Raw genomic sequence first — 22051 nt, 5'->3', positions numbered from 1 at the left:
TAGGTGGGCAGTGATATCCATAATCACGGGTGGGCAGGGCGTGGGGGTGTGGGCTGGATAGAAACAGAAATCTTGACCTTGCCCACATTAGTACACTATTTCCCTAAAGGAACGCTCTGAAAGAGCACCTCTCCCGTTGGTGGGTTGGTGAGTTGAAGATGGGTATTTACAGTTTATGCATGAGATTCAGGAGGCCTGGGAGGCGTTCAAACTTCTGTTATCTTCGCCTATATGCATTTTTCTGGACAAAGGCAAAGGGTCATATCTCTCATTGGAATGTCACACAGTTCGTGACCCTTTCAAAAAGTTGTGTATACCAGCCAAATTACTTTGGAGTTACTTTATTTGCTTTAAATGCCTAGAATGATTAAATAGCTACCAAAGTCAAACACCGTACCCTTCACTTGAATTAGCTTTACTGAACTCTGAGCTCCTGAATTATTTGCTGATTGTCAAGAGACAGATTGTTAGGAACAGACAAACATTAAGTCCTAGTCTCCTGTAAGTGGAAAAAATACATATCCTTTCATAAGTTCAAACAATAAATTTTAAGAACTTTTTACCTGATCTAACAGTCTGTAGCTATCAAGGTGAGTCCAACATTTCTTTTTCCACTAAACAGATACTAAGCATGCAACTCAGACAAGACATCCTTTGAAAGATTTTGAAATACTATGTGTCATCTACAAAAAAAAAGTTATAGAATTTTTTAGGATCAGGATATTTCTTCAAGGAAGAAGATACACGGAAGAGAGGCTAAAAGATCGAGGATCTTCCCCTTTATTTGTCAACATTCTGGCTAACAGCCTACAAATCACTCAACAATAACACAGCTGGTGATGTTCCAACTTCACAGGGTCTTAGGCATTGAAAAGAATCAGTTGCCTCTATTTCCATATATATAATTCAAAATAAAAACAATAGTGACTTCTAGTTTCTGGTAACGGTGGGCTACATTATTTGTGCTAATCTCCCAGCTGACGACAATTAAAAATACTAGCTAAAATAACTTAAAACCTTCAAAAGAGCATGGAATAACTGGGAAGATAGTGAGGAATCAATCCCTAGGCCAAAACCATAGGGGACACAGAAACCCAGAGAGAAACAGTGGCACCAGAGGACAGCAGAGGTGCATCTTCAAAGCTCTGCCAAACTAGAATTCCACCCTCAACAAGAATATTTTTCAAAAACAAAGTAAAAACTTGGACTTTGTCAGACAAACAGAAACTAAAGGAATTTAAGCAGACCATCAGTAAAGTAAATTCTAAACGAGGTACTTCAATCAGGAGGAAAATGGAAAGTGTGAAATGCAAAAAGGAAAGAAAAACAAAGGAAGCAGTAAATCTGTGGGTAAATATAAATAAGCACTAAGGGTTTTTTCAAAAGAAAATATAAATGTATTGTGAGATTTAAATAGAATATTAAAGAACTTGGTGACAAGCCAAGTATGCTCTGACGAGAGCATATAAGTTGGGAGGAGAAGCAAATGGAGGAAAAATCCTTACATTGTTGAGGGAAGGATACATTTACTACTCAACTTGAGAATGTGGTAAGTTAGCTGTGCCTGTTGTAATTTCCAGGGTAACACTAAAAGAAATGAAACAGAAGAGGTCCACCTCATATAATTAAACACTTTAATCACCCAGAAGACTGAACTAGTTAAATTTTTAGGCACCTAACAAAACAGCCTCAAAACACATAAAATAAAAACAAGACAAAACAAAAACCTGACAGAAATATCAAGAGAAACAGACAACTCCACAGAGATGACGGCTGTGCTAATATCTCCCATCCCACATACTCTTAAAATGTGCCTTTGACATTCCCTTCCATCCAGAGATAGGGTCTATGTCCCTTCCTCTTAGAACTAGATGGCACTGTTTCGACTAACAGAGCACAGCTGAAATGATGCCATGTGACCTCTGAGGCTAGGTCATCAAGAGGAATGCAGTTTGGGTCTTGCTTGCTGGGACACTCACCTTGAAGACTTCAGCCAGCCTGTCAACCATTCTGACTCCCCTGAGCCTACCATTTTGTAAGGAAGTCCAAACTAGCCTACACGCGTGACCACATGGAGAGACCTGAGATTACAGTTAGAGAGAGATGAGTGACCAGCCCCCAGCTGCACTAACCGCATCACCATTGTTTCAGCTCTGCCATTGTCTGTTTGCAACTATATGGAAGCCCTAAGCCAGAACTGCCCAGTTGAGAACTTCCTGAATTCCTTAACCACAATAACTGTGAGAAATAATACAATGATTATTGTTTTGAGTCACTAAGTTATGCAGTAAAAGATAACTAGAACACAGATAAAAGGTATCTACAGAAAACCCACAGCAAACAACATACTTAATGGTGAAATGTTAAAAGCTTTCCCTCTAAGATCAAAGATGCCCAGTAATACTATTTCTACCAACATCGTCCTAAAGGGTCTATGTTATACAGCAAGGCAAGTGAAAAGAAGTAAAAGTTAGAATGTTGGAAAGAATAAAACAAAATTGTCATTTTTTTGCAGCTGACCTGATTGTGAATCTAGAAAAAATCCAAAACTACAAATAAATTACAATTAATATTCCATTATTTTGCAGATACAAAAATAATATACAAAAGAAATACAAAAATAAGCACCTCTAATTTTCCAAATGTATTTTTAAAATATACATGCAACGGCAAAAAAAAAAAAAAGAAGTACCTCAGAATAAATCTAACAAAAAATAGACTCTACATGCTGGCCCGGTGGCGCAGTGGTTAAGTGCGCACGTTCTGCTTCTCCGCAGCCCGGGGTTCGCCAGTTCGGATCCCGGGTGCGGACATGGCACCGCTTGGCAAGCCACGCTGTGGTAGGCGTCCCATGTATAAAGTAGAGGAAGATGGCCATGGATGTTAGCTCAGGGCCAGTCTTCCTCAGCAAAAAGAGGAGGATTGGCAGTAGTTAGCTCAGGGCTAATCTTCCTCAAAATAAATAAATAAAATAAACTCTATAGAGAAAATTATAAAACTTTACTGAGGGCAATTAAAGAAGGGGTATGTATACCATGTTATACATATGGATTCGAAAGATTCAATACTTTAAAGACATCAATTCATCCCAGACTGCTTTACAGCTTCAATGCAATCCCAATCAAAATCCCAAAAGGTTATTTTTTCTGAAACTTGACAAGCTGCTTCTAACATTCATATAGAAATGTGAAGAACCAAGAACTAGGAGGAAAGACTCGCTCCACCAAAGCGCAAGACTTTTTCATAAAGCTATAGTAATTAAGACCGTGTGGTTATGGTGCAGACAACACAAAGAGACCAATGAAAACGCATGGAGAGCCCAGCAACAGACGCACACATATGTGAACGGCACATGGGAACACAGTGGCGTGGTCCAAGTGGCACAGCACCAGGGACAGACCTGTCAACTGAGTCTGTGAAAAGTGAGTGCTCTCTGGGGAAAAAATGAAATTGGACATTAACCTCACATCATACACAAAAATCAACTCCAGGCAGATTAAAACTTAACTCTGAAGACCTAAATACCTTTTATCTAGAAGTATATCTTCATGACCTCAGAGTAAGGAAGGATTTCCTAAATAAGAAAAACAGTGATGAATCATAAAGGAAAAGATTGATGAAATTTAACTATTTTAAAATTACGATTCCTACACATGATAAAGAAATACATGCTAAAGAAAATAAAAAGAGACGCCACAGAGAGGGAAAATGTATCTGTAATACTGCATATAACTAACAAGAGGACTATCATTAAATATTTTTAAAAACTCCTACACGAATCAGTAAGAAAAGACGTCAACCCAATAGAAAAATGGGCACAAGTGCTGAACAGGTACTTTACAAAAGAAGACATCCAAACCGGCACTAAAAAATGAAAAGGTGCTCAACCTCATGAGTAACCAGGGAAATGCAAATTAAAGTCAAGAAAATGTCACTGCACCTGCCAGACTCCCACAATCTAAAAGGACCGACACACCAACAATTGGCTAGCATATGGAGCCACATGCACTGTGATGCACTTTCGTCAGGAGTGTGGACTGGTACAACCCTTTGGAGAATACTTTGACATTGTCTACGAAAGCTGAAGATACGCACACCCAGGAGCAGCATTCTACTCCTTGATATACCTCCCAGAGAAACTCATGCGCATGTGTTGTTTTGGACTGAACTGTGTCGCCTCAAAATTCATATTCATTCTTTTCCAGCCCTCCAGTGCATGTATTTGGAGATGGGGCCTTTAGAAGTAACTGACGTTAAATGAGGTCAGAAGGGAGGGGCCCTAATCCAATAGGACTGGTGTCCTTATAAGAAGAGGATGGGACACCAGAGATCTCACTCTCTTCTCCAGAGAAAAGCCCACATGCGGACACAGAGAGAAGGCAGCTGTCTACAAGCCAAGAAGAGAACTCTCACCAGAAACCAACCCTGCTGGCACCTTGACCTTGGACTTCCTGCCTTCAGAGCTGTGAGAAAATACACTTCTGTTGTTCAAGCCATGGCAGCCTTACCTGACTAGTATATGTGTACTGACATCCAACTATAAGTACGTTCAGAGCAGTGCTTTTTCTTTTTCTGGTGCCCAAACTAGACGCAACCCAAATTACCGTAAACCGTAAAACAGGTAAGTAAATTATAGTATATTCATACAATGAAAATAAAAGAATATAGCTACACACAACAATATGGGTGAATCTTACCATCATAATAACAAGTGAAAGCAACAAGATACAAAAAAATATATAGAATTTGATTCTCTTTATACAAAGTTCAAAAATAGGCAAAAGTAAACTATATAATTCAGGGATGCAAACAAATTTAGAAAAATTACAAAGCAAGAAAATTATTATTACAAAAGTCAGAAGAGCTGGTTAGGAGGATTTTGTGGTCTGATCTCACAACCTGGGGCATGGTTACAAGGGTAATTATTCATTCAACTATATTCAGATATAATGCCTTTTTCTCTATGTAGAGATGAAATTCCACAATTTTAAAACATTTCAATTTTTCCCATGATGACTGGGTTAATACCTTCTATATACTTCAACATTTTGTTTTTCTCTTTTTGTAGATGGCCCTGTTGATGCCATAAGCATGTGCTTAGTCAACCTGATGAATAATCCAGTGCCAGGTGCCAGCATTTTTCCAGGCCTTAGAGACATGTCAGTGAACAAGCCATGTGAGGTCCTCACCCTCAAGGAACTGACAGTCTGATTTAACCTTCTTAAATCCAAATGTCACTATAACAAATTTAACATTACCCATTGTACGGGACTGCTCTAAGAATTAAATGCCTGGCCTAATGCCTGGCACCCAGCACTCTTGAATACAAGTTAGCTCCGTTCCACATTCCCAGGAAGGAATGGCAGGTCTCATGTTTCTGGTTCCATCATGAAAAAAAACATGTATTTCTATGTACAGTTATGCATCACTTGACAGGGAGACGTTCTAAGAAATGTGTCGTTAGGGGATTTCATTGTTGTGTGAAAATCACAGACTATATTTACACAAACCTAGATGGTATTAGCCTACTGCACACCTTGGCTCTATGGTACTAACCTTATGGCACCACCATCATTTCTGCGGTCTGCTGACCAAAACCTAGTTATGTGGCACATGACTGTATATCAAATTGTATTTTTCATTCAACTCATGGCTTTTATCAAATCAAGCTATAAATGAAAACTTAAAACAGGGATCAGCGAACTAGGGCCCATGGCTAAATCCAGCCCACCTCTTGGGTACATAAATAAAGTTTTATTAGAACACACTTATACTGATTCATTTATATATCATCTATGGCTGCTTTCATGGTAAGTGGCAGAGCCGAATAGCTGCAACAGAGATGGTCTGGCCCACAAAGCCTAAATATTTACTAACTTTTCCTTTACCAAAAAAGCCTGCCAATCCTTGATACAGGGCTTTGTCATTTCAGAAGACACATAGTATTTACTTAATGTCAACTGCTAAGCACACACTTTTACTATTACTATGTTACATTAATGGATAACTGAATGATATAAAATCTTTATTAAGACATTTCTACCCAATGTAGTCAGGAAGAACAGTGTATACAGAAATGGACCTGTACTCTAAGATCAATTTGTATGGTATTTTCACATCTTCCATCATAGCTATATGTACTTTTCATTACATACCTTTACAGGAATTTTCTTGTCAAAATCAGGGAAGTGAATTATTTTATTTAGCTTGGACACATAGAGTATCATTATGGTAGCTGCCATCTAAAGAAAAGGGGAGAGAGAAACTTCAGCAAAATATCTGGAAAACGGATTCATCAAAAAGAAATACATTCAAAGAAAACCATTTTTTAGGTTCCAAAAAAAAAACTATTTCTTGCAATATTAAAATTGCTTTTCTTGCCACTATATGGATTCCATCAGGATCATAGGCCAAAAGTACAACACCAAATATTCTAACCCATTTCTCAAGGGGCTCAAGGAACATTGACAGAAGGAGAAAAGGAATGGTGTCCCCAAGTGACCAGAGTGATCACAGTTGCTGAGGCCACTTGAGCCTGGACCATACTGCACACAGACTAAGCATACGGCCACCTTCCCTCATAAAGTGAGTGTGAGGGTGGGGCGAGGGGGCAAACTCCACACACAAATGCACTTTTTGTAAAGTCCAATATTCCTGTAACATGGAAGACAAATTAAGAAAAAACAAATTTTAAAAGGGATTTACTTTTCTCCTCAGTCTAGCTGGTACTGCAAAAATGTCTCATTCAAATCCTATTCATCTGGAGTATACCAGGTATATTAGAAATACTCCAGATTATCATTACAAAATTAAAAATGTCAATATCCTCTTCCTATGCAAATATTAGAACTTACTCAATTTTCTCCATGTTAGGATGCAAAACTTTAAGGACTCCTTCAAAATGATTATGATCCTAAACCTTAATCCCAATGGTTTACAAACTTAATACTTACGATAGATTTATATAATTTGACTCCATCCTGAATTATAATTGTAGTCTGTATTTATTACTTACTTTATAATTCTTACAGAAACACACTAACACTTATTTTAAATATTCTGTAATTCCGAATATTTAAAATTAAGTCTACTGGCCTCTCTCTCCAGCAAACTACAAATCAGAAAGGCTTTACCTTTATTCAGTACAAGCCAGTGAGTTGACCTGCCTCAAGGAATTAAAAGGGCACATGACCACATAGTCACTCATCTTTCAATGTGCTTTTTTCTACATATTTTCACATTGAAACATAAAAATAATATATTTTTGAACTTAAGGAAACATATTGTTTCCTTATTATTATTTTCTCCCAAAATTGAAACCGGCAAGCAGCCATTGATGATTATCTAGGAACTAAAGTTTTTTTTCCTTTTTGCAATTACTGATTATAGCTTTAGCTGTTTAATGCACCCATTGTTAACTGTGCTGCTTAGGCAATATGCTCTCTGACTCCCACTAGGCTCCTATAGATAACATCTCCCGGAGCCTGGGTCACCATGGTAATGGGTGTGGGAGCTGTTTTTCAGGAATTAGAACCCCCTGTGCACTTCAGGCCCGTTGAGACCACCAACTCATCAACTGGGCCCAGGCAGATGTCCGATAAGTGACCTTTTGACATCAACAGACTAAAAACTCCACCCTCAGATTGTGCTAATGCTGCCATTTTGTGAACATGCATCCTATGGAGCCATGAAGTCTGACTATGCTTGTGTACATCATCAATGACCTCACCTCTCCTCACCTCCGATCACCTCCCTCCACATTTCAGACCACCTTGCCCCCCATCCCATAAATATCCCTGAGCCTCTACTTTTGGGGAAGCAGATTTTAGGCTCATGCTCTCGCTTCCTCACATGGCTGCCTTGTGAGTAAACTCTCTCTCTGCTGCAATCTCATTGTCTCGGTGTTTGGCTTTCTGGGCAGTGGGCAAACACGAACCTGGTTCGGCAAGAAAATGAGGTTGCAAAACTCAATGTTGCTTAATAAGATATTAGCAAAACACTTAACCAGAATAATGCTTAATCATATAAACGGCAGTCTTTGCCAGATTCACAGCTAAAAATTTAGTTAACAGATACAATTTTCATAATTTTAAGCTGTTCTCCCCATAAATTAATGCAAAACAAAACAAAAAATCATTGGTGCCTACTACTGCTTGTCTACTGGAAATCACCAGCATATGACCAAAAGAGTAAACAAGCCACAAATTAATATTAACGGAAAATTTCAGCAACAGTCCAATGGGGTTGGTCTGAAAACTTATCCAAAGCTCACCCTTCTACTTAGGAACAAACATCACAAACTGCAGGAAGCAAACTGCAAACATGTTTTGTTCGGCCCAGAGAGGGTTTTATAAAAATCTGAAATCAGTGCCAGCATTTACAAACTGAGAGATATGAGGTAAGAATTCATTCTCTGCTTCTCTTGGAAACACTCTGGGGTTCTGACAATAAGGGCATGGTGGGCCTCCCCTCATCTCCCCATCCCTTCTCCTCTCAGGCATGGTGGTTTAAACTGAGTATCAAGAGCAACTTCAAGTGGGGCAATTGTGCTCCAGGCCCTACCTCAGCCACCAGCCCCTTCATCTGTTACCCATGAGGCCTCGGGGCTTTCAGTCTTCTGGCCCGTTGCTTTAGGGCAATTAAATTCAATTAAGAAAGTTAAAATAAGTAGTTGTTTTTTCTACAAATACAACCATTCCTAAGTTGTAGAATGAACAGAACGTGTCACTATTTCATGCTGTTTCACCAAGAGTACCATGATCCTCTGGTCCTCTGCCAGCTGAATACATTTGTAAATCACAGTCTTAAACAAAAGCTCTTAAAACTTCATCAGTTATACTTATGACTAATTATAAGGTTAATTTCTTTTTTTCACTTACTTGTCCAATTCCCAGAATCATTGGTGATGGGAAACTACAAAGAACACAGAATAACAAATAATTTGAGCAACTCACAAAAATTTGAAGACAGTCTATAATACATAATGACAGGAGTTATCAAAAAGCCTTAGACAATGAAAACATCAAATTTGCTCACTTTCCATTTGTTCATTTCTTTTTCATTTTTTAAACTGATCATTGCTAAACATGGCAATCTTATAACTGCCCTTTGAGGCAGACTGCCATTATACTAAGAGGCAATACAGTTGTGTATGCAGAAAGCCAAAATAATTTGCAGATAAGTTATTAGAACTAACAAATAACTTTAGCAAGGCTACTGGATACAAGATGAATCTATGAAAAAATCATTTATATATCTATATACCAGCAAGAAACAAAGAAAATGAATATTTTAATGACATAATTTACAATAACACCAAAAAAACATCAAATGACACTAACTGGATATTTTATGGTATTAAGGAATTACTTTTATTTTTTTAGGTATAAAATGATACTGGGGTGGTGTTTTTTTAAAACAAAAGAGAACTTCTTATCCTTTAGAAATACATATTGACATGCATATGATGATATATTTTTAATTTGCTTCAAAATAACCTGGGGGGAAATAGTGGGGTTGAGTGGAGGAGCTCTATAAATGGAACAAGGTTACCGAAACGGCAGAGGCTACATGGTGATTCATTCTACTATGTTTTTTGAATAATATATACAGGAAAAAAACTAATAAAAGATTTCTAAGAAAGAACTCTGCAAACAAAAATATAAATCATTTTTTAAAAATTAAGGAAACCCTAAATAAAGATCATAGATTGGAAACTTAATATCCTAATGAGGCACATTGTCTTCAAACTGATGTATAAAATCAACGCAATCTCTGAAAAAAACAGCAGCAGGTACTTTATGGAAACTGACAAACTGATCCTAAAACTAAGAGGAAAGGCAAAGAGCAAAAATTACCCAAGAGTATCTCAAAGAAGAACAAAGTTAGAGGAACGACTCTAGTGGACGTCAGGACTCATTTTAAACTTACAATAAACAAGACAGTGTGGTGTTTGCACAACAATAGTCCAACAGGACTAAGGAAGAGAAAAGAGATGGGAACAGATACACACAGATAGGAACACCTGATTCACGATCAACATGACAGTAAAGACAGCAGGGAAAAGAAAGTCTTTCAGCAAATGGCACTGGGTAATTTGGATACAGCATCCTGACCCCTACCTCACACCATACTTAACAGTCTCTGAGGCTACTGAAAAAGGGGGAATATCACCAAAAAACTCAGCTCTCCATCTCTCTGTTGGGGAGAAATATACCCATTTCAGCTAGGGTGAGAGGACAATAAAGAACCCATCTACCTTATCAGAGAAAACAGAATAAATGTCTGGACAATATCACTAGGAGAATAAAATTAACTCTGGATGCCGGGTTGTACCACCCAGACACCCCCTTCTGGACTGAAGCACTCATTCCCCAGTTGCCCAAGAGCATCCTTAGCTGAAGCTGCCTTGCCAATAGCTCATCCTCTCCCTAATAGCAGCCTGCATTTCAATCACTGGTCTATGCAGGAGAATCAAGGCCAGGGCCCTTCATGCCCATTCAGGACAACTCTGTAGAGCCATCTCAGCTCCAGAGCCCCTGGGTCAGGCTTTGTTGTGACCGCAGTACAGCCCAACCTCTCCCTCTGCCTAACCCTGCATCCCTCACTCCCCCATAGGAGTGGATCCGAAGAGCATTCCTCAATTTACTTCCTCTGCATCTTAGAGTCTGCTTCCCAGAGAAAACTACCTACCATGTCATGCAAGACAACAACATAAACAAACAGTAAAACAATAACAAAAGAGCCCAGCCTAGAAGAAAATATAATACATGAAGAGAAGGAACTCTTCATAATTGCTTCTGGCTACAGAACACCTTACTAAGAAGAAGACATCAATAAACCAAGAGCTCAAAATTGAGATGATAAAATAGTCAAACAAGATGAAAAGGAAGCATACAGATCTAAGGAAACCAACTGAGGACCAAATAACACACTGCCACATGAATAATTTAGAAACAACGTGGAACTAAATGGCCACTGCTGAAAACGGAATTACCAACACTGGATATAATCACAGTAAATGCAGATGAAAAAGATAAGTTCTCAAAGATAAACAGACATGGAAGACAAATACCACCGCAGAGGGCCAACTGCTGTGTCAGGTGTGAAGAACTCAGTAAAGAGAGAAGAAAATGATTCAAAGATAAAAGACAAATCTGTTTCCTTGACATGAGGAAAATAAACAAATAAACCAAATCTTCAGATCTAAAAGCATACTGTGTTACAGAAAAATCTGTTAAACAGTGTTCAACATGATTAAAGTAGAAGCTGTGAACTTTCCATAAAAAAACTACCTGACAATGGAATCCAACAATTAGAAGTCAAATCAAAATAATGAACTTGGGAATGGAGACACTGTGGTGAAAGGGCTGTTGCTGATTGCTGTATCATTCAAACACCGCAGAGTCAGGCAACCTCAGGACGACAATCGCCCAACAGGAGGCTACATGATAAAAGACGACACACAGAGAGGGGAGATGGGAAGAAGTGTGCCAGTGTCCTCATCTTTCATGGCAGAGAGGTCATCCATAATATCAAAATGGAAACATGTGTTTACAAAATAAATATAATGACTTCAACTTTTTAACATGTTTCTTGACCTCTCAATCTCAGAGGGATCTTTTAAGAAATACTAAGTCTTGTAGTGAAAGAAATACATATTTGAAAGTCAACAATCCTTTTAGTTGAACTTTAATTTCTCTTTTCTCCATTCAATTCGGTCAAAACTAAATTTCATACACACACGCAACTTGCAATCCCCATCTTAAATAAGCCCTCAAACACAGCCAGTGTGACTAACCGAGGTACCACCCCAATATGACCCCACAGGAAGCTCACGGGGTCAGCCATGAGGTAGTCTTGCCAAAAATGTTCAATCTGAATGTAGTCAAGCCTTTAGGTCTAACTTTCAGTCAAGAAATAGAGGAAAATAAGTTAAATGAGACTTCAAAAAGTAAATCAGACAATCCATAATGTGAGACATTTTATAACACACCTGGCCCAGGCTTTTCAAACAGTCAGTATCACAGTGAAAGCGGGGGATGGGGGACTTTTCTAGAATAAATAAACTAAAAAGACATAACTCTATGCATTGCATGAAGCTTGCTTGGATTTTGATTCAAATGTTTAAAACATCCATAAAAACATCTTGGGGACAATTGAGATGCTTATAGATTTTGTATTAGATTATTTTAGGAAATCATTGTTAAGTTCGTTAAGAGCAAAAATGGCACCATGTAGGAGAATATCCATATTTCAGGAAAGGCATGTTGAAGTACTTCATAATGAAGTATCATGATGTTGGCAACTCACTTTCAATGGTTTAGGGGGAAAAATGCAAATACAGCCAAATGTTAATTACTGAATCTCAGTGGTGTGTATACAGGTGTTCACTGTACTTTGCTTTCCATTTTTCTGTATGCTTGAAGTTTTTCATAGTAAAAAGTGGTGAGGAACCTACGTGATCCTCAAAAAAATAAAATAATTAAATGAAAGTTTCCCTGTTCCAACTCCTTTTTGAGATAAAACAATTTGTAAATAAAGGAGTAAATAAGTAGCATCAATAATATTGGACACATTTATATAAAAATAATGCAATCTATGTCTCCAATCCATCCATCTATCTAAAAAGATGTCTAAAATTACTGCCTAATGTCAGACTGATTTTTTTAACTTTTTATTAAGATTATGATAGTTTACAACCTTGTGAAATTTCAGTTGTACATTATTGTTAGTCATGTTGTAGGTGCACCACTTCACCCTTTGTGCCCTCACCCCCCCCCCCCATTTCCCCTGGTAACCACCAATCAATTCTCTTTGTCTCTATGTTTAACTTCCACCTATGAGTGGAGACATACAGAGTTCGTCTTTCTCTATCTGGCTTATTTCACTTAACATAATACCTTCAAGGTCCATCCATGTTGTTGTGAAAGGGACGATTTTATCTTTTTTTATGGCTGAGTAGTATTCCATTGTATATATATACCATATCTTCTTTATCCAATCATCACTTGATGGGCATTTAGGTTGCTTCCACATCTCGGCTATTGTAAATAATGCTGTAACGAACATAGGGGTGCATGGGACTTTTGGAATTGCTGATTTCAAGTTCTTTGGATAGATACCCAGTAGTGGGATAGCTGGGTCATAAGGTATTTCTATTTTTAATTTTTTGAGAAATCTCCATACTGTTTTCCATAATGGCTGCACCAGTTTGCATTCCCACCAACAGTGTATGAGGGTTCCTTTTTCTCCACAACCTCTCCAACATTTGTCACTTTTTGTTTTGGATATTTTTGCCATTCTAACAGGTGTAAGGTGATATCTTAGTGTAGTTTTGATTTGCATTTCCCTGATGATTAGTGATGGTGAGCATCTTTTCATGTGTCTATTGGCCATCCGTATATCTTCTTTGGAGAAATGTCTGTTCATGTCCCCTGCCCATTTTTTGATTGGGTTGATTTTTTGTTGTTGAGTTGTGTGAGTTCTTTATATATCATGGAGATTAACCCTTTGTCAGATATATGACTTGCAAATATTTTCCCCCAATTAGTGGGTTGTTTTTTTGTTTCAATCCTGTTTTCCCTTGCCTTGAAGAAGCTCTTTAGTCTGATGAAGTCCCATTTGTTTATTCTTTCTATTGTTTCCCTCGTCTGAGGGGTTATGGTGTCCAAAAAGATTCTTTTGAAACTGATGTCAAAGAGTGTACTGACTATATTCTCTTCTAGAAGACTTATTGTTTCAGGCCTACTATTTAGGGCTTTGATCCATTTTGAGTTTATTTTTGTGAATGGTGAAAAAGAATAGTCAATTTTCATTCTTTTACATGTGGCTTTCCAGTTTTCCCAGCATCATCTGTTGAAGAGACTTTCTTTTCTCCATTGTAGGCCTTCAGCTCCTTTGTCGAAGATTAGCTGTCCACAGATGTGTGGTTTTATTTCTGGGCTTTCAATTCTATTCCATTGACCTGTGCACCTGTTTTTGTACCAGAACCATGCTGTTTTGATTACTGTAGCTTTGTAGTATGCTTTGAAGTCAGGGATTGTGATGCCTCCAGCTTTGTTCTTTCTCAGGATTGCTTTAGCAATTCGGGGTCTTTTGTTGCCCCGTATGAATTTTAGGATTCTTTGTTCAATTTCTGTAAAGAATGTCATTGGGATTCTGATTGGGATAGCGTTGAATCTGTAGATTGCTTTAGGTAGTATGGACATTTTAACTATGTTTATTCTTCCAATCCATGTGCATGGAATGTCTTTCCATCTCTTTATGTCGTCATCAATTTCTTTCAGGAAAGTCTTATAGTTTTCGTTGTATATATCTTTCACCTCCTTGGTTAAATTTATCCCAAGGTATTTTATTCTTTTTGTTGTGATCGTGAATGGGATTGAGTTCCTGAGTTCTTTTTCTGTTAGTTCATTGTTAGCATTTAGAAATGCTACTGATTTATGTATGTTGATTTTATACCCTGCAACTTTGCTGTAGCTGTTTATTATTTCTAATAGTTTTCCTATGGATTCTTTGGGGTTTTCTATATATAAGATCATGTCGTCTGCAAACAGTGAGAGTTTTACTTCTTCATTGCCTATTTGGATTCCTTTTACTTCTTTTTCCTGCCGAAGTGCTCTGGCCAACACCTCCAGTACTATGCTGAATAAGAGTGGTGAAAGTGGGCACCCTTGTCTTGTTTCTATTCTCAGAGGAATGGCTTTCAGTTTTTGTCTGTTGAGTATGATGTTGGCTGTGGGTTTGTCATAATGGCCTTTATTATGTTGAGGCACTTTCCTTCTATACCCATTTTATTGAGGGTTTTTAGCATAAATGGATGTTGGATCTTGTCAAATGCTTTCTCTGCATCTATTGAGATGATCATGTGGTTTTTGTTTCTCATTTTGTTAATGTAGTGCATCACGTTGATTGACTTGCAGATGCTGAACCATCCCTGTGTCCCTGGTATAAATCCCACTTGATCATGGTGTATAATCTTTTTGATGTATTGCTGTATTCGGTTTGCCAAAATTTTGTTGAGGATTTTTGCATCTATGTTCATCAGTGATATTGGCCTGTAGTTTTCCTTCTTTGTGTTGTCCTTGTCAGGTTTGGGGATCAGGGTAATGTTGGCTTCATAGAATGTGTTAGGCAGTGCTTCATCTTCCTCAATTTTCTGGAATAGTTTGAGAAGGATAGATATTAAATCTTCTTTGAATGTTTGGTAGAATTCTCCAGAGAAGCTGTCTGGTCCTGGACTTTTATTTTTGGGGAGGTTTTGAATTACTGTTTCGATTTCTTTACTTGTGAATGGTTTATTCAGATTCTCTATTTCTTCCTGCTTCAGTTGTGGGAGGTTGTAAGAGTCTAAGAATTTATCTATTTCTTCTAGGTTGTCAGATTTGTTGGCATATAGTTTTTCATAGTATTCTCTTATGATCCTTTGTATTTCAGTGGTATCCGTTGTGATTTCTCCTCTCTCATTTCCAACTTTATTTATTTGAGTCTTCTCTCTTTTTTTCTTGGTGAGTCTGGCTAAAGGTTTGTCAATTTTGTTAATTTTTTCCAAGAACCAACTCTTCGTTTCATTGATCCTTTCTACTGTCTTTTTTGTTTCAATATCATTTATTTCTGCTCGAATTTTTATTATTTCTCTCCTTCTACTGACTCTGGGTTTGGTTTGTTCTTCTTTTTCTAATTCTGCTAGGTGTCGTTTAAGATTGCTTATCTGAGATTTTTCTTGTTTATTGAAGTGAGCCTGTATTGCAATGAATTTCCCTCTTAGGACCGCTTTTGCTGCGTCCCAAATGAGTTGGTATGGTGTGTTTTCAATTAGAGTAATTTTTTAAATTCCACCTAATATTTTTATTTTGTTTGAATTCTTTATAATGATCACAACAGAAGGACTTTTCTTTAAAAAAAATACATATTTCAAGATATTGACTCTAGGTAGTGGGAATATGGATAATTATCATTGTCGTCTTTGTACATTTCTGTATTTAAATAACCCCAATTTTTTAACTGAATTCTTGTAGGAGTGAATGCAAGGATGTGAAGACAGTATGTGTACACAACTCTTTGAAGAGTACGACTCTGAAGAGAACAGAGAAATCCCTGTGGGATCAAGGGAAGATTTTCATCTGCTTGAGAAACTAGAATCTATTTTAAGCTGACAGAAGTTGCTGATACTGAGTAGAGGAGGACAACGGAAGGAACTGGGTGGAGTGGACCCCCAGAAGCGTGCAGTTGGGGCTTCCACAGGAACAAAGCACTCCCTCCATCTCAGCTGGAAGGACACGGAGGGGGCTTGTTGTACGGTTTGTTTTCTCAATGAAGCATCAGAGAAGGAGTGTGGAGAACGGGGCTGTGGGAGGTTTCAGGCTGAAGGAGAAAGCCTGAAAGAGTCATTTCTGAGACAACAAGAGCTGGTTGAGGTTTGTGATCAACAATTTAAAGTCAACTGAGCCAGCCCAGAAGTGGCTTTTCTCCCAGGAGAGTCAGAGCTGCTCAAGGTCTGAAGGAAGTAGGCTAATGAGGGCCTTAAGCCAACAAAGGCCAGCCAAGGTGGGAGCAGGAAAAGAGCCACAGGGTTCCAGAGCAGCTCTCCTCTCCACTGGTCTAGGATCTGCTGGACTAGAAGGGAAGGGATGCTGGGAGGGTAGATGTGACAGAAAGAGCTAGGTGGAAACTGGAGCGGTCACGCTGAGCACCCGGCCCTGGGAGTGACCATGGGAAGTGGAACAAGACCGGCTGCGAGGGTTCCAGCCATGGATCCTGAAGTCTGATGACGGGAGTCCAGGGGAGAGGAAGACCAGGACTCTTCACTGAAGGAGACACAGGAGCTCTAGGGCCGACACAGAGAGGACGGAAAGGGAGTGGTACAGGCAGAGTCTCCAGGGAGCTATGAGGACCCATCCACCTCCTGGCCACGTCTGGAGAGAGACCAAGATCCAGCTCCCACTGAGGGGCCAAAAGGAACAGCATCGTCAGCTGAGAGCAGGTTTTCACTAAAGTAGGAGAAAATTAGGAGTTGTTTTTGTTTTTTATGATAGACTACCAGTTCCCATCAGCGGAGACTCAGATTCAATAGCTTTTTATAAAAATCTCTCCAATTCACACTACCAGGAGGTTTAGAAACCACTATGTCAAATGAGCCCAAAGCCCTGGGATGCATAAGGTAGACACATTGTGAATGCCAAGCAAATACTTGTTGAACTGAATACAACTAAGTTCTATATTTTTATTAAGCATCATTAGTAAGTTCTTGTGTGTCATAAAGAATAATATTAAAATAACAATTAAAAAACAACTTCAGACTGCCTGCACAACCCTCATGAATCTGATTTCCAAGACCCACCAATGTAACCAACAGGCCACAGATTCTTAGATGACCTTGCTTTTCCCTCTCCCCCAGTAGGGTCACATCCTTCAAAGACTTCTCTGTCCAACCATGTAAATCTCCTATTACAATAAAATAAACTAACAAATAACTAAGACTACCCATTAACCTTGTACGCCAACCAGAAACAATCTGCTCAAAATGGAAGAGAAAAAACATCCTCTGAGCCACGGTCCCACGATCCTGTGAACTAGGTGATTATTTAAAGGTCCTTCCTTCCATCCTACAACACAACATCCTATCTTTAAACAGCTAATGTTTGGATCAAATTTCTACGGTTTATTTTTGTAACCAAATCACCTCAACCCTTCTCCCCTCAAAAATGTGCTCCTAAAGCATTTTGAGATGAGAGAACGAAGAATGGTACTTGAACATTGTTCTCCAACTGTGTAATATATTATGTGACGGAAATGGGAAACGTCTACTCACAAGGTTTTAAGGGTTTTGCCTTGCTGAGACAAAAACTCGATTTCCTCCTTCAATCATGGAATTCAAACTTTTAAAGATGGAAAGGCTAGAGCATGAGCTCTCTCAAAGAACAATTCTTCCTGGATGGACACTGCTCTTCGTGGAAGCACTTAACCAGTGCTTACTGGTCCCTGCTTCCAACAAGAAAACACACATTTTTGGAGGCACTGACTGTGGCCAGAGAGCACAGTGCTCACTCAAGAGCAGAAAGAAGAGACTGATCTTCAAACTTCATCTGACAGAACTTCCGACCACTCTGAAACAAGCCCATTAACAGCATTCTCTTGTTTTTTTTATCATAGGTGTTTGTTTTCCTTTTCTTTCATTAGCTTGCCTTGTATGTGTGAAATGATCCTGGTTTAGGTATTTTGTTCACTGTAATTTCTTTGAAGCAGGGTTTGTTTCCCATGGACACAGAAAGCATGTGGCAACACTGGTAAGACCTTATAAAGACTATCAAGAGCCATGGGATCCCCCTAAGAAACCCCAATCCATCCCTTCCCTCCACATCTGCTGCTACTCCCACCCCACTCCAAGCTGTCTCTTAGAATTACCTAGAATACTGCAACCACTTCCTAGCTCCTCTGCCTGCTTCCAATACCATAGTTCTCCAACCACGCATCAGCCAAAGAAATCTCTTTAATTACACAAATTACGTCATGTCACTCCCCATGCTAAAACCTTCCAAGAACTTCCAACTGCATTTAGACTAAATTAAAACTACTTATCATGGTCTCCCTGCTTCCACCCTGGTCCCCTAATATCTGCTCTCAACCCACAGCCAGAGAGATTTAGATCCTGTTACTCCTCTGCTCAACACCTTCCAGGGGCTCCCATCTCCCTCAGAGCTCCCACGTGGCTGCGAAGGCCCTACACAATCTAGGAATCCATTACCCTGGCACCCCATCTAGTACTGTTCCCACCCAAACTCCTGACTCTTCCACAGCTGGAATGTTCTTCCTCCATCTCCCTCACCTCACTCATGTCTTGGCTCAGATGTCACCTCCTCAGCAAGGATTCACTGATCACAGTGAGACAGCAAACTGATTCCCACACCCACACTCCCCAACTCCCTTTCCTGCTTTATTTTTTTTCTCCTAACTACACAGCTGCATCTGACATAATATAAAATCTATCAGTTTATTTACTGATCCACTAGCAAGCTCTGTGTAAGCTCCAGGAGGATGGACGTACTCTCCATGACATCTGGGATTGTGATCTGCTTTATTCACTTCTGTATCCCAACTAACTGCCTAGAACCGTGCCTGGCACACCACAGGTGCTTATGACAGCTCATGCAAAGCTCTGGGAGGTAATTAACAGAGTTGTAATTACCCAGCTTTTGCATCTGATAAAACTGCTGACTTTGGGACTGGCCCAAGAGACAGAGCTATTAAATGGTGGCGGTGGATCTGAATGCACAGTGCCTTCAATGCGGCTACAACGATAGCAGGATTAAACAGGATTCTCTAGTCCTTAGAAATAGGTTCCAGGAACCACAGATTTGCTGGTTTACTGCACACTAACCCAAATAAGTACCTCACGTGAACTTCTGTTTTCCATGAACGTGCTGGTATTTGAGAATGAATGATCCAACAATACGAACAAACTTCTCCGCTCAGGTCTCATCTGACTGTCGAGCCAGGTTTGCACAAAGAACCGTTCGCCTTTACCGACACGCTCCGACCGCTCGCGTCGTTGCCCAGCGCCTCAGAGCGGCGAGGCGCGCAGGTCCAGCTGCGGAGCTGCCACTTCGCTGGGTCGCGGGGTGGCCCTCGGACCGCGGCGAAGCCCGGGCCCCGTGAAAGCGTGGCCACTGCGGAGCACACCGCCCTCGCGCTGGCACGGAGTCAGCAGGGACTCCCGGCTCCGTCCCCGCCCGCCCGCCGACCGGGGCGCGGCCGAAGGGCACCGAGGGCAGGGCACGGCAGCCCCGCCGCCCCCAATCCCCCGCCGGGGACCTCCGGGTCCGGCCACCCCGGCCGACGGCGTGGCACCGGAGTGGGAAAGGCCGGGACAGGTGGCCGCCGCGCAGCTGGGCGCCCCCGCGGCCCCCGCCCGGACCCCTGCGCCCGCCTCACCGGTAGGTGGTCAGCAGCGCCTTGTTGACCAGCACGAGGAGGAAGGAGCAGGTCCCGTAGAACAGCGCCGACAGCAGCTGCGCCCCTCGCGGGGGCGGCCCCGCGGAAGCCGCGTCCCCGCCCGCGACCCCGGCCCCCGCCTGGCCGCCTGCACTCATGTCCAGCCGCGCCCGTCCGGCGGCCCGGACCGGCCCCGCCTGTCTCCGCCCCGCCCCGCCCACCAGCCTCGCTCCGGCCACGCCCCCGCCATGGCCCCGCCCCGGCCCGGCTCCGCGCCGCCCGCCCGGAGGCCCCGCCCGGCCCAACAGCTTCGCTCCGGCCACGCCCCTGCCCTGGCCCCGCCCCGGCCCGGCTCCGCGCCGCCCGCCCGGAGGCCCCGCCCCGCCCACCGGCCTCGCTCCGGCCCGGCCCCCGACCTGGCCCCAGCCCGGCCCGGCTCCGCCCCGCCCTCCCGGAGGCCCGCCCCCGCCCCGCTCCGGCCCCGCCCCGCCCTGGCCTCGCTCCGGCGCCCCCCACCCGGTTCCGTCCCCGCCCTGGCGGCCGAGAGGGCGAGGGCGACACAGGAAGGGCTGCTGCCCGCGCCCCCTGCCCGTTCCCCGGGGCCGCACTGGAGGACCGGGCGGCCAGAGTTCGGCCGAAGCACCTCCTCCAGACTCGGTCTGAAGGGAGAACAGAAACGGGTCTGAGCGCGTCAGAGAGCCCTGCCCCTTCCGCATGGCTGTCTCGGGGGAAAATACTCAGTTTCAGTCTCAGCGTTTGTTTTGCTGTTTTTTCCTGCTTCTTTTTAACATATAATTTACATACAATGAAATGTAGATTTTACGACTACACAGTTCCATGTTTTGACAAATGCATACGCACACGTAACCACCCAAATCAAAACATTTCCATCACCCCCAAAATTGCCCTTTGTGCCCCACTGAGGTTAACTCCCTACCCCCGCTCCTTCTGATTTCTATTACCATAGGTCAATTTGCTTTTCCAGAATTTCATGTAAGTCTCATGTAAACTGAGTATGTGTACTATTTTAAGACTTTTCGCTCGGTTTATTATTTTGGAGTCTCACCCATGTTGGTGGTTTAATTGAGTAATTATCACAATTTGATCATCCATTCACCAGCTGGCGGGCATGTTGGTTGTTTTCAGTTTAGGGCTATTATAAAAAAGCTTCCATGACCATTCGTGTATAGTGCTCGTGTGAGCGTGTTTTCCTTTTTCCTCGGCAAACGCCCAGGAGCGGAACTAGGGTGAGGCGGGCGCACTCGAACCGCTTCTGCCTCTGGGTGCCCTGGGCAGGTTCCCTCCTCTCCGAGAGCCCCTTTCCCACAGGGATAGCAACCAAGCCTCGGTGCTTGTCGCCCACGTTCACTGAAGGAGAGCCTCCCAAAACTGCCCACTCTGACCGGTCTACCTGCTCTAGCACTTTTCCAAGTTGTGTCCCATATTTCCATTGTAAATAACTAACTTTAAAAATCTGAAATTTTAGCTTTTTAGAAAAGCTGATGACTTCAAGTTAAATAGAAGTTTGAGCCTAACTATTGATCCCCATAAAACTGTTTTTCCATTGTAGGCACTGAACAACAAAGGAAACGAACACAACATCAGACCGTTTTAAAGCAGAAAATGAATTCATATTCAAGTTGAACCAAAAGATGTGAACTTGGTCATTTTGATTGATTTCCTCAAAAAGATCAAGTTGCCAGTGAATCCAAATAAGGTTTGACTGCAAAACAGTGAAGTTCCTTTTAATGACAATCATATTTGCATTTAATTGGCTTCTTTGTACATACTTCAGGGACCTAAGTCACTGTCAAAATCTCACCCTTACTGTTTAAATCACAGCTCACCGAGAGCTGCTTGTGAAATTCTGTTGTGCAAGCCTGAACGGGCTGAAGCTTACCATTTTAAGTACTGACTAAAGACCTACCAAAAGTAACTAATGAAACAATTAAATCAATTTGCTTTACTCAGAAAAGTAAGCAGGCCCTGAGTGGATTCTTGGGGAGGTGACCCCAACTTCAATACATCCTGAATGTAAGTGAAATGAAATCCCAGTTCCTGATGACCCTAACAAAAGGCCTGCGATGGGGTGACCTTAGTTTAATACTCAACTGCACCA

The 22051-nt window shown here is 41.3% G+C and overlaps 1 protein-coding gene across 12 annotated transcripts in view; it reads right to left on the bottom strand.

The window, feature by feature from the left end:
* SLC35D2 (solute carrier family 35 member D2) overlaps positions 1 to 20145 on the bottom strand; it is a 57082-nt gene extending 36937 nt beyond the window's left edge. For 10 of the 12 annotated variants that reach the window (XR_011431736.1, XR_011431737.1, XR_011431739.1 and 7 more), the window contains exons 1-3: positions 19933 to 20126; positions 8880 to 8913; positions 6156 to 6242 (exon numbers count right to left, since the gene is read on the bottom strand). Coding sequence is in view for 6 of the 12 variants with exons in the window: in XM_023627047.2 (XP_023482815.2) it covers positions 6156 to 6242; positions 8880 to 8913; positions 19933 to 20090 (279 nt within the window). In the remaining 6 variants the exon portion in view is untranslated. Of the gene's footprint in view, positions 1 to 6155; positions 6243 to 8879; positions 8914 to 19390; positions 19795 to 19932 lie in introns of those variants that run through there. The other 2 variants (XM_070249046.1, XM_070249050.1) reach the window with 2 other exon arrangements.
* Positions 20146 to 22051: the final 1906 nt, after the last annotated feature.

Source organism: Equus caballus, chromosome 23 (genome assembly GCF_041296265.1).
Source record: "Equus caballus isolate H_3958 breed thoroughbred chromosome 23, TB-T2T, whole genome shotgun sequence".
Lineage (NCBI taxonomy): Eukaryota > Metazoa > Chordata > Mammalia > Perissodactyla > Equidae > Equus > Equus caballus.
Note: the sequence above shows the minus strand (reverse complement) of the source record. Positions and strands in the feature narration are given on the sequence as shown.